The 13,070-nt window shown below is 31.2% G+C and overlaps 1 protein-coding gene across 1 annotated transcript; it reads right to left on the minus strand.

Moving 5' to 3' along the window:
- Window positions 1-1,660: 1,660 nt before the first annotated feature.
- On the minus strand, window positions 1,661-2,983 carry DSM5745_05220 (tetratricopeptide repeat protein; the record flags this gene model as incomplete). Its single annotated transcript, XM_026747236.1, has 4 exons — window positions 1,661-2,084; window positions 2,161-2,254; window positions 2,326-2,365; window positions 2,420-2,983. The coding sequence occupies 4 exons, from the start codon at window positions 2,981-2,983 to the stop codon at window positions 1,661-1,663; spliced, it is 1,122 nt and encodes a 373-aa protein (XP_026604716.1).
- Window positions 2,984-13,070: the final 10,087 nt, after the last annotated feature.

The raw sequence follows: 13,070 nt of genomic DNA on the forward strand, positions 1-13,070 counted from the left end.
TTTCGGTGGGGATGAACGATGGGCGATCTCGCGTTGTACTGCAGACTCCGGGAGATGGAGGGTGGGTGGGATCCGGTCTCTCGTGTGCGACCTACCGTACTTTTGACAGGTTGGTGGGCATCGTACGGACTCACGGAATACAGAGATAGCGTGGGCTGTGCGCAGCTGGAGGGTCACCGTGGGTGAAAGAGGGGAAGGAGCCGCAGAGGAGTCCCGGAGGTTGGTGAGGGGGATAAGCGAGTAAGCAGGTAGTACGGAGCACTAAGTACCCCTCGGGTGCGAGTTACCTGGATGGCGTGTGCTATAGCGGCTGTTTCTATGGGTGTACTGCTTATTTCGATCCTGACCGTAAAGTATTTAAACGGAGGAATTACGCGGTTTCAGATGGGTGAACCAAGTGGCTGAGATATACTCCGTGGACTACTTGGATAAAACAAAACATACGATGACCGCAGACAGACGGTCGAGTCCCTGCCCGGTCGGTAGGGGCTCCCTTGCCCACTTCGAGATCTTCATACTTCCGGAGGTCCCGAAGCGAGAAATATCATCCGCGAATTGAACGAGGAAGAAGAGATATCGGTAGATAAACGAGATACAGATAGAAGCGAATAGGATAAGGCATATGACACGATAAATGGCTGTAGGGTTCAAAATCTGAAACAAAGCACGAAGGTCTAGATCGCCTAAGAGATTGGGTTCCCACCAAGAAAGATGAGGCTTCGAATCTCAGGTGCGTTGGGTCACGAACCCAAGGCGGGGGATCTCCCCTGCCTTCCATGGTGGGAAGAACGTTGAGCCTACTATGAGGGGATTGCGTGGTCCAAGCGACTAAAGGGAAGATGTCAGTCGATCCTCGAGGACAGATTCGTATTGGTTTGCGCCTTGCGTGCAGCGGGAAAGGGCAATCCAGTAATCAAAAGTCATTTGGTCTGATGATTCCGGAGCCGCCGTAGTCTGGACCGCTGAGCAGGAGCTGCGACTGCGATGCAATGATGTGATGCGTGCATTTTCAGCCCCAGAGCATAAACACTAACGGACGTTTGACCCATCTGTATGTATGAGAACCGGAAGCACCAAGCGGGCTGTGGGGGCCCTGGGGGGCGTGATAGGGCTATGCTGGGGCGCCTAGACGGTTCGCGATTACAAGCGCCAACCCGTTTTGGAGAAGGGCTGGGAGATGCCGGATTTACTTGGGATCGTATTTGTCTTTCCAAATCCTAGAAAAGCCAAGGTCAATGTCAGCCTGAATCCAGCTTCTGGACCAATTTTTCCGGGATAGCAAAAGAGGGGAGGTTGGTGAGCATGGGGCTATGGTTGGCTGGACCGGTGACGCCGGATTGCATGGCGCAGTTGCAGAAGATACCAGGAGAACCTATCAACTGAGCTGCAGCTGCCGCTCCCCAGACATTGCCGAAGCCGTGATCCATGCATGCAGCATACTGATCATCATACCATGTCGCAGATATTGTTTGTAAGACTCCTTGTCAAGATATTTGTTTGATGCTTCGCGCAACACATGAAGGAGAAGGCAGCAAAGGACTTGAGTCGACGTACCAAGAATTTCCCACAATCTTGTTTCCTTTACCCTCAGCCAATCGGTAATATTTCGCAGCCATGAACTAAGAAGGAGAGGGGATTAGCTGAATGGAAGATTGGCGAGTCATGGATTAGGGTTCAACGGTGCCAGAACAGTGAAGCGAGATAACAGCATGGATGCCCAAGTAAAGATGAGGGCCACGGCTTTGCGTAGAGGAAGATCATTCAGCCAGCCACTTACTTTGTCTTTCTTGCCTCCGAAACCCTCGAGGTAGCACCAGGCAGCTTCGTTCATGGCATCCGCATCGCCTAGATTGGCAGCTGTCTCGAAGTACTGTCGCGCCGCTGCCGGATCTTTCTTCACACCCCAGCCATTGCGGAAGCAGTTTCCTAACTCGAAAATAGCAAGGACAAGCTCGCCTTTGGCGGCGCCGCCTTTCTTGAGCCCTGCCTCGAGAGCTTGGGCTTCGATGGATGCCGAGTTGGACGCCGCAGCGGAAAGATAGTTCACCGCTGTCTCTGGGTCCGGAGTGCAGCCCCAGCCATGCCTGATGATCGGTCTGAAGTTAGAAGAGAAGTTTATTTGTAAAAACGGTATGCTCCCAGGGCAACCACGACCCTTACCTCAGAGCAAGCCCGTAGAGCACCTGACTTAGGGCATTGTTGGCACCATTGGGGTCCGCTAATCGTGCAAACATGTTTGTCGACTGTTCCAGCTCTGTGGAAAGGCAACAGTAAGCAGGAATTCACTGAATGCAATCTCCCATATCGGTAGAGAAAGACTCTTACCACCAGCTTCATGAAGTCTGATCGCCTCTAGAATATTGACCTGGAGACCTGTTAGATAACCGCTTGCACCGTACGAACCATGCGCACAGCTTACATCTCCCTGCGGATCGTTTACCCGACTGTGGCTGGAACTTCGAGACCGAGGCCGTACGTTCTCCGAACCAAGACTCGTGGACGGGGCAGGCGAATGGCTCGGTGATCCATACTGCGGGCTTCGTTGCGCAAGAACAGTCGCCCGTTTCTCCCATTGTGCTTCGCGCTCCTGATCATCACCAGCATTGAATGCTATCCGCGGAAGGTCCGGCGGAAGGTTGACGGAAGATGACGAAGAGCCGCGCCGCAAGAAGTTGGATAGCCGTCGTTCCCTTGGCTCCCTTGGCGACCCAGGTTCCTGCGATTCGGACGGTGTCCGTGAGCGGTGGAAAGGATTCAGCGATCTGCGATGGGAGGAGGAGGAGGAGGGCCGCGGGGAGGCTAGGCGATCTTCATCATCACCCGGTTGCGAAGGTGGGATGATGATTTCCTGGGTAGTGGTGTCGGAGCGGATGAACCTGATCTCAGGTACCGGGTTTGCGTGAGCATCGAATGTACCTGGTGAATATTGGTCACTGGCGTTGTCCAGCCGGTCCTTTTTATGGAGGATCTCGCGCAACGGCATCGTGTCTATGAAAGTCGATCGCGTGGGGTTGTCTGTTGCGGAAACTCGGAAGTTGAAACGGATCTCAATGAGTGGGTGAGCGACGTGAAGCGAAAATGGAACCGGAAAATGAGCAGCAGCAGATCCTGGGGCAATGAATGCTAATATACAATGCCCAGCCTCTTTGACGCTGTCTCCGCCACTATACCGTTGCAGTGGTAGCTTGGTAGGGTAAGGAGAAGATCGCTGCGCCGGAGGCTGTGTCAGCTCAAAGCCAATGACGGCAAGGAGATAATTCCGTCGTCGAATAAATATAGCAAACTGCCTGAGGTCATGTTCGTTTGTTTTTCACTCCTCTGCCCATGGTTCAGCACGGATTAGCCGCCCAGTAACCGAGCCTTCCATGGCTTGAAGCTGAAATCTGTTGCCGCGCACAATCCTTAGCCTCATCAGGTCGTAACTCTCCCCTGTCGAATCGGACGTTGTCCAAGCACCATTCTTGGATTTAAGTTTGGGGAAACGGTAAATGTGGTTATGGATGAAGATGTGTAGAAGCGCAGCTCGAAAAGTGTGGAAGCTTAACGGATAAGCGATAAAGACATACTTCAAGCTAAAGCTAGTTTAGCTAGGTGGAATCAGATAGGACAATGATTTCATTCGGAATTATTGAGAAATTGACGGGGATGAGAAATTTGATGAAAGCAAGGGAAAGCACGGAGGTTTGACCGCTTAACGATGATGGCCTCGTTTACCAATAGATTCCGTCTGCCACCAAAAATTTGGTTCTTCTTTTAATATTAATACTGCCCAATTTACCGCTTTCGGACGTCCTTTAATATCACGTGTAAAATTTACTAAGCCTTGTTAATTTTAAACTAGGTGTAAAATATTAATATTTTAACCTTTATACTAATTTATATATAAATATAAATAAAATAAATTTACTTATTATAAATATTACCACCACCTTATTATTATTAAAAATAAATAAAATAATACTATTTATAAGTGTTTTAATAATATATATAAAAAAAACTTAATTAATAAGTAATATTAACTATATTTACCAAGGTCCAGAGCTTTACTAATACTTTAAATTTAATTTTAACTAAATACCGCGGGAGCGTTAGCTTTTTTATTTTTAATAAGTTAAAAGTATATAAAATTATATAAAAATCCCTTAATAAATTAATATAGCTTTAATACTTAGGAAATTTATATTTTTATACTTTTTTTTTACCTTAATTAAATTAAATATTATTACTATAACGCGCTATATTTTAAAGTTATAATATATTTAGTTTTTACTTGCCTTATATTTTTATATTAAATAAAAATAATAAAGGCCTTTTTTAAAAAAAGTAGGCCTTAACTTTTATTTATTTATATTAATACTATTTTTTATATTACTTAGCTTTTTAAAAAAACCCTTTATTAATACTATACTTTAACCTATATAAAGGCCTATAAATTAGCCATGGCCTATAACCCTAAGACATGTATTTAAGCCTTTATAAATAATACTTTTAAACTAGTATATTAGCTATTTAAAAATTAGGAGTTCTTTTATTTAGGGTATAAAAAATAATATAAAATAATGTGAGGCGCTTTTGTATACTGCGCTGAGCTTAGGAGAACGTGAATTACCGCAATAGGAAAGTGTTGTGTATTTGTAATAGGAACTAATTACTAATTTTTTAAGTTAGAGTTTTAAGTTAAACTTAGTATTTTATATATCACGTGGCTAACCACCGCCTTAGCACGCGGTTAAATTAGCATTAAAGTTCCTTTGCTAGGCGGCCTTAGGCCGCTAAATTATATTATTATAATACTATGTAGTTATAACATTATAGTAGTAATAATAATGCTTTTTTTTTTTAAGTAATCGCGCCCTTATAATTTATAAATTTATATTTTTTTTTTATAAAAAGTAATTTAAATTATAAATCTTATTAAGCGCTATAAAATAAGCTATTTTTAGGTTTATAAAGTGTTATAGTTCGCGTGTAATTTATGTTTAAAGTTAGGGGTAAAAAATTAATTTAATTACCTTATTTTATTACTAGGTTTAAATATAGCATTACTGCCTGCAGTAGCTAGGTATAATATTTTAATTTTAATACTAAAGCGCCCTTGCAATTTTTTTTTTTTTTTTTTTTTTTTTAAATTTTTTTAACTTTTAAAGCAAGATGGCACCTGTAAGTATACACCTTTTTTATTATATTTTTATTACTTTTTAATTATTTAATTATATTTTTAAAGTTAAAATACCTTATATTTACCCTTTTTTATGCTTTTTAAGCGCGGTATTATTTATTTTAGTAGTATTAGCCACGTGTTGGTATTATTAGGCCCATATATTTTATTTTATTTTATACTTAATTTTTATAATAAGGCTTTAATTTTTAGATAGCTAAATCTCCTTATTTTTATACTTTTTTTAATACTTTTAATAGTTATTTATAATATGTGGTTATTTTATTTTAGCTATTAATATATTACTATATTAGCCTTTTATCTGCCTTTTTTTTATGCCTTACTGCGCACTTGCCTTTTTAATTTAGTTAATAAGCTTTTTATATTTAATTCTTTTTATTTTTATGTTTTTAAAACTATTTTTAGCAGTTAAATTAAATATAGTTTACCTTTATTATAGCCTTTATTATATTACGTGTTTTTAACCCTGTTTTATTTTTTAAGGTCTTTTATGCTTGCTTTTTACTTTATGTTTCTCTTGCTTTAATACCTAATATAGTCTTATGTTATACTTTAAATATTATTATTAGTAATTATTTAGCTTGTTATAGTGTTTTATTTTATGTTTTTTTATTATGGTAATTAAGCCTTGGTTTTAGCCTTTATTTTTTATTTTATTTTTAATATATAGGGATTATATTCCCCTGCCCATGCTTTATAGTATTAATTATTAACATGCCTTTTAAAATAACTTATTCTTATTATACTTGCGCTGCCGCCCTTGCTGCCCCTGCCACTAACTTTGTTATTATTATTTTTCCCGTGCCTTTAGCGTAACTTTTAGCCCTAGCCCTGGCTTTTTTAGTACCCGCCCTGGCCCCCCTTGCTTTACTACCCCTTAATTTATTTTAGGCTTGTTATTTTTAGTGCGTGCTTTTTACTACCTAAAAAATTAGTTATTATTTTTATACTTAGGTAGTAACCTAGTATTTTAAATATACTAAGCCCGCGGGTAAAAAATATAATTACTATAAGAATAGCCACAGGACCCCGGCGGAGTATATTATATTTAATATAACTATAATTTAGCTAGAACTACTCCGGGTCCTAGGCCTATATAATATTATATATATTAGTAATAGTAATTTATAAAAAAACATAAATATTATAGTACTAAAAAAAGCTTATAATACTCTTTTTATAACTATCCAGGCTACTATAATTACAGGCGCAGTTATCCTTCCTATTAGTTTAGTTATACTAATATTTAATTTAAAGTTTTTTTTAGCTAGTGCCCGTGTGGTCCGCGATAATATTATTATTTATAAGTTATAATTATACTTTACTAATATTATTTATACTAATACTACGTGTAGTTTTTATTCGCGCCTTTAGGCCATCCACCACCACTGCCTTGGCAGTTACCTTTACCCTTTATACTAGCGCGGCTTTAGCCGCTAACTATATATTTATATATTTAATTTACTTTATATTATATTACTAATCCTATTATAAATCTATGTTTATTCTAGTCCGGTATTTATTGCGCTACAACGCTGTTTAGGGTTATTATTTAATTAGCTTTTATATTAGGGGTTAGTATTAATGCCTTACTAGGTATTATTTTTATATTAAGTATTTAGGGTTCTGCGCGCCGCGCCGCCTAGGCGCTTGTTTAAGTTTTATTTTTTATTTTATTTTATTTTTTATTTTATTAAAGGCCCTGCGGGCGCTGCCAATTAGCGGAAATAAAATACTTTCTTTTTTTTTATAATTACTTGTAGCTTGTAAAGAGTAGACTTTTAAGTACGCCTTTTTTTTACTTTTTATAGTTTATTTTTATAAAATTACTTAAACTTATTAAGTGCTGTAGTTTTAGCCACATGGGCCTTTAACTTTTATATATTATTTTTTATATTATTTTAACCCTGCTACTTCACAAGGTATTACACTTTGCTTTTATATTTATAAATATTAAAAATCTTTTTAATAAAGTATTCTTTTTTACTGTCCACCAGTATAAAACTAATATTTAGCGCTTAAAATAGGTCACCTTAGTAGGGTTTTAAAAGTATAACATAAAAAATATTATATAACCAGCGCATATTTAATAAAAGTAATAGCTTATATAATTACCTTTTTTATTTTATAATTATTAAAAATAGGCTAATAAATATTTTACTTAATTTATAATTTAGCCTCGCGAACTTAATATTTTTTATATAAAGTATAATATAGTTATTAATTTTAAAGCTTATTTTTTTATGCTTTTTATTATACTACACGGCTATTATTTTTTTTAATTTTTATAATTGCTTTTCTAGCTTTATATAAATCTTTTTAAATTTTATGGCTTTTTAAAGTTTAATATTTAACACATGCTTAGGTCCCTTAATATTAATATATATAATAGCTTTTAAGTTTATAAGGGCCTTAGTAGGTGTGCAACCTATAAATTATTTATACATGTTATTATTTATAAATTACGCTATTTTAATCCAGCATGGCTAATTATTTTAATACTAGTTAATATAAGCGCGAAGATAGTGCTTAAAAACTTAGTTTTACCTTTTAATTTAGCTATTTATTTGCGGGTAATATATAGTAAATAATTTTTATTTTACACCTAGGCAGTGGCTTAGCATGGCTTAAAATATATTAGTAAAAAAACTTTTATAATTATTAACCATGTTTTTTAGTATACTAATAAAACAAAAGATATTATTTATAAGGGTATTTGCAAGTTATTTTATATTAATACTTTTTAAGCAAGAAATATACTATATAAATTTAGTATATATTTTAACTACTACTAGAATAGCGTTGTACACGCGCTTATTATACTTTACAGGTGGTAATTTAGTAATAAAATCCATACTAATCCATTTTACAGGCGCTTTTAGTAGGTTTAATAATTTTAAAAGTTTATATGGCTTATGTTTATAAACCGCGATTTATTAATATTTATTATATTTTTTAACATGCTTTTTAATATATTTAGTTATGTCTAGCTAATAGTACCTTTATAAAATATTTATAATAATAATATTAATACCTTGGTATTTACCTTAGGGTTTATTATAATTTACTTTTATAATTTTTTTGCGTAGTGCCACTAATTTTAGTATATAGGCTTAGTTTTTAAAATATAATAAGCTATTATTTATTACTTTTTATTACTTAAAATTTTTTGCATGTTTTAAATTTGTAAGATTGCCCTTTATTTTCTTGGACTTTTTATTATAGTCTTAGGCTACTTATAGTAGTTTCCTAATATTTAATTATAATTTATTTATATATTAGTTTTTGTTAACCATAGCTACTTGCATATTTATTTATAACTTAAATTTAGGGTGTAATAATATTTAATTATTTAATTACTTTTATAATTTATAAAAAACTATCCTGCCTGCGGCTCTTTCCTCCCCTTTTTTAGGAATATAGTCTGCTTTTTTACTTAAAGTATTTACTAGGTTTTTTGCACCTGGATAGTGCTTAATAATAAAGTTAAAAGCTATAAGTTTTTTAGCTTATTACGCTTGCCTTTGTGTTAGGTCCTTAATTATTATAAATTATTATAGGTTATTATAGTTTATAAGTACTTTAATAAGAAACTTGTTTTTTTTAAAGTAATGTTTTTAAACTTAAAAGTATTCCATAATTATAAGCATCTTAAAGTTATGGGTTTTATAATAGGTTTTTATGTTCTTTAACTTATAAAATTAAAAAGTAACTAAATATTACTATATATTTTTTACTAGCTAAAATAGTACTTTAGTAATAGCATACCCTAAGGTGTTAGTTTATAATTATATATATAATTTTAAATTAAAGTATTTTAATAAGGGCCACTTTGTAAACCTAAGGCGTAATATATTAAATACTTTTAATACTTTTTTTTTTAATAGGTATTTTGCAACCGTGTTAATTTTTATAAGGTTAAATAATATTATTATAACTTAATTATAGTTTTTAATAAACCTTTAATAAAAGCCGTAAAATCCTAAAAAAAATATTACTTTTTTTATATTTTTTGGCATTGGCCACTTTGCAATAATTTAAACCCTTTTTAGTTTTATTTTAATTTTATTAGTGGTTATAATAAAGCCCAAGAAGTTAATCTTTTTAATATAAAATAAGTATTTACTAACTTTTATATATAGCTTAAAATCACGCAGTTTTTTAAAAACCATTTATATATATTATTTGTGCTCCTTCTTATTTTTTAAGAAAATAATAATATTATTTAAGTAGGTAATATAAATTACATTAATTAGCCTAGCTAGGGCGTGGTTTATATAAAATTAGAATATTACTAGCGTATTTACTAGTTTAAAAGGCATAATTTAGTATTTATAAAGCCTAAAGCGCGTTTTAAACACTATTTTTTATTTATTTTTTTTATAAATTTAAAGCCTGTGGTATATATCGCGCAAATTAAGCTATATAAAAATTTTTTTTATTCTTAAATAGTTAAGGGTCGCGTTAAGTAATAGTAGGGGGTATATATTTTTAATTATAATAGTATTTAGGCCTTAGTAATTAATATAAAAATATAAGCTATTATTTTTTTTTAGTATAAATAGCACCGGAGCTCCCGCAGGGCTTTTTAATAAATATATTTAATTTTTTTTTAGGGCTTTTTTAATATATTCACGTAGGACCTTAAGCTTTTTTAAAAATAATAAATAAATATACTTACTTAAAGGCTTAGCACTAGGTTATAACTTAATTATATAATTATATAAGTAGTAAAACGCGAGAATATTTACCTTTACTTTAAAAAATATATTTATATATTTATAGTATTATTTAGGTAGCAGGATTTTTTTAACCTTTACCTTATTAAGGTGTATTATAACATAGTTTTTTTACTTAAAAATTTATACTAAAAGCACTTTAACTCCTGCAGTAATTTTTATAATATATTCTTATATTATTATTATATACTACAAGTATTTAAAATTATACTTTACTTTTTAATTATATATTTAATTACTAGTACATTAATTTAAAATAAGTATTATAGTTAAAAGCCACGGGAACCCTAAAATTATGTTATAACTATTAATATTAATAGCTTTAAAGTTTTACTAATAATAGCATATATTGCGCTTAAAATCTTTAGCATAAACCATAAGTATATATCTCCTGTAGGATATTACCATGTAGCTATTAATTATATATATTTTATAGGCTAATCCCTTATTTTACATAAGATAAGACTTTGCCCAGCGCTAGTTTATAAAATTTACTTTTACTTTAAAGTTAATAAGAACTCTTGCATATTATTATTTTTTATTTTTTTTTTTATTTTTACCTAAATTACCTAGGCCCGCGGCGCACTTCTTTATTTTATATAAACCCCTAAAGCTTGCACCGTGTAAAGCTTTAGGGTTTTATATTTTTTATATTACTAGATTTACTTAAGGGTTACTATTATAAAGGTGCTTTTTTTTTTAACCTCCGCCCGGCAACTAGTAATATTATTTAAAATATTTAATATAGCCGTAGTTTAGGTATTTGCCTGGGTATGGTTTTTTTATAAATAAGTGGTTACTTAAATTACTAGGCTATTTTATGCCAGTGTTTACTTTTACACCTTTTTTTAAGGTAAATAGCGCTTTAACTTTTATTACTAATAACCTAGTGTGTGTTTAATTTAAAAATTCTTATTTTTTTTTTATAATAGTCTTTTTTTATTTAGGCATGTTATTCTTAATACTAGTTAAATACAACACGTAGTTTTTATAGCATTTTAATTCTTAGTATTTATAAATAAGGAATTTTTTTTACATATTTTTTAGGATTTTTTAATATAGGTGTTCTCTGCGCTGGTTGTCCTTATATTTATAAGGTAAATATTTCTTAATTTAATTTAGTAATTACATAAATTACTTAATAATTTACCATGGTTACTATTTTGCGTTGCCCTATTTAATAAGTAAATTATTAATAAGTATTATTTTATTATTAATTATTTTAACTAGTGCATTAAGAAATTTTTTCCAGGTAAATATAGGTTTTACCTTGCGGATATTAAACTATTCACGTTAGCAGTTTTTTACTAGGAATTTAATAAACCAGGATATTTTATAAGTATTATTAAGATAGTAGGTTAAAAAGGTTTTAAAGTACATTTCCATGTTTAGTTTTTAATTATTAAATTTCTTAATATTATTTACTTGGTATAATTTTGCAAATAGCAGTTCCCTTAAAAAATCCTTTTTAAAACACGTAGCTATTATTACAACCAGTTTTATAATAATTTTCTTAAGATTTATAAGGGTGTTAAAGTCTATTTAGCAGGGAACTATTAGTTACTTAATAAATTAAATAGGGGTATTATATATTTATTAATTAGCTTTAGCTATTATAATTTATTAGCGTGCCTTTTTAATTTAGGCACGGATTTATTAGTATTTTTTYTTTTTTTTTTTATAACATTCTTGTTCCTGCAATTTCTTTTTTTTTACTAAAATTATATTTAGTATTGCCTGTAGCTCCTTAGCAGTTTCTTTATTACTTTTATTTTTATGTCCCTAAGCAGGTGCTTCGCGCTTTAACATTCCCTATATAATTTAATTTTTATTTATAAAAGTGCCCTTAGGTTCCTCTAGTTAGGAGTTTATAAATTTTTTTTTAGGCATGTTAGTTAGTTATTAAGTTAGGGTTTATAGTTACTTTACTAAAGTTTTATTTACTAGCCCCTGGGATTAAGTTTACTGCTTAACTATTATATAAAATAGGTTTTTTTTTAAAAAAAAAAGCAATTAAAATTATAAGGTACTTTTATATACTACGCTAAGCTTAAAAAAACATAAATTACTGTAATAAAAAAGTGTTGTATATTTATAATAGGAACTAATTACTAATTTTTTAAGTTAAAGTTTTAAGTTAAACTTAGTGTTTTATATATTACATGGCTAACCGCTGCCTTGGCGCGCGGTTAGATTGGCGCCGAAGTTCCTCCGCCAGGCGGCCTTAGGCTGCCGGATTATGTTATTGCAACACTGCGCAGTTGCAACACCATAGTGGTGATAACAAATAAAGTTTTAAGGCCTTATAATACCTAATAGCCTTATTTTCTTACTTTAAGGCCTGTATAAAGGCAAGGCAAATAATACTTTTATATAAAATAAATTAAAAATAAAAAAAACCTTAAAAAATATATATAAAGGCCAAGAACCTTTTTATATATATAAAAATAATATTTATAAAAGTAAATATAATATTATCACGCTATATAAAAAGGTAAATAAAAAATTAATAACTAATAAAAAAGTATTTAATATTTAGCTTTTATTATTATAAATTTTTATTAAGCAGGCTTTTGGTTTAATTACAAAAAATTAAAAATACCTATTATTTAAGTTATATTAATATATTAAAATAATTTTTATTATAGCCAAGTATTAAATAGTTATTTTTTTAATTAATATTATAACATGCCTTCGCGGTGGTAAAAAAAACCTAATATTAAAATAATTTTATTAAATATAATTAATAAGTTTAAAAAAATATTTAAATAAATTACTTTGCAAAGCACTTATTTAATTATTTTATAAAGCCTAATATTTAACCCTAAGTTTTTTATAGCTTTTTTAACTAATAATTAAAATAATTTATTTTTATTTTAAGTTTTTAAAAATTTTTTTTAGCAGGGCTCTTGTTGGCATATTATAGGATTATTTAATTAAAAATTTATATAAAATTTACTTAAAAAAAAGTTATTTAATAATTTTATTATATTTTTTTTATAACTTTTACTTAAATAGGGGGAGGGCAGCTTAAGGTCTTAAAATTAAAATTTAGATTTTTTATATTTTTAGTGTTAGTTAGTAATTTAGTTAGCATGTTAAAAAACTTTTATATAACTTTATTTAAACTTATTTTAGCTTATTTTTTTACT

The sequence above is a fragment of the Aspergillus mulundensis genome (assembly GCF_003369625.1).
Source record: "Aspergillus mulundensis strain DSM 5745 chromosome Unknown scaffold_4, whole genome shotgun sequence".
NCBI lineage: Eukaryota > Fungi > Ascomycota > Eurotiomycetes > Eurotiales > Aspergillaceae > Aspergillus > Aspergillus mulundensis.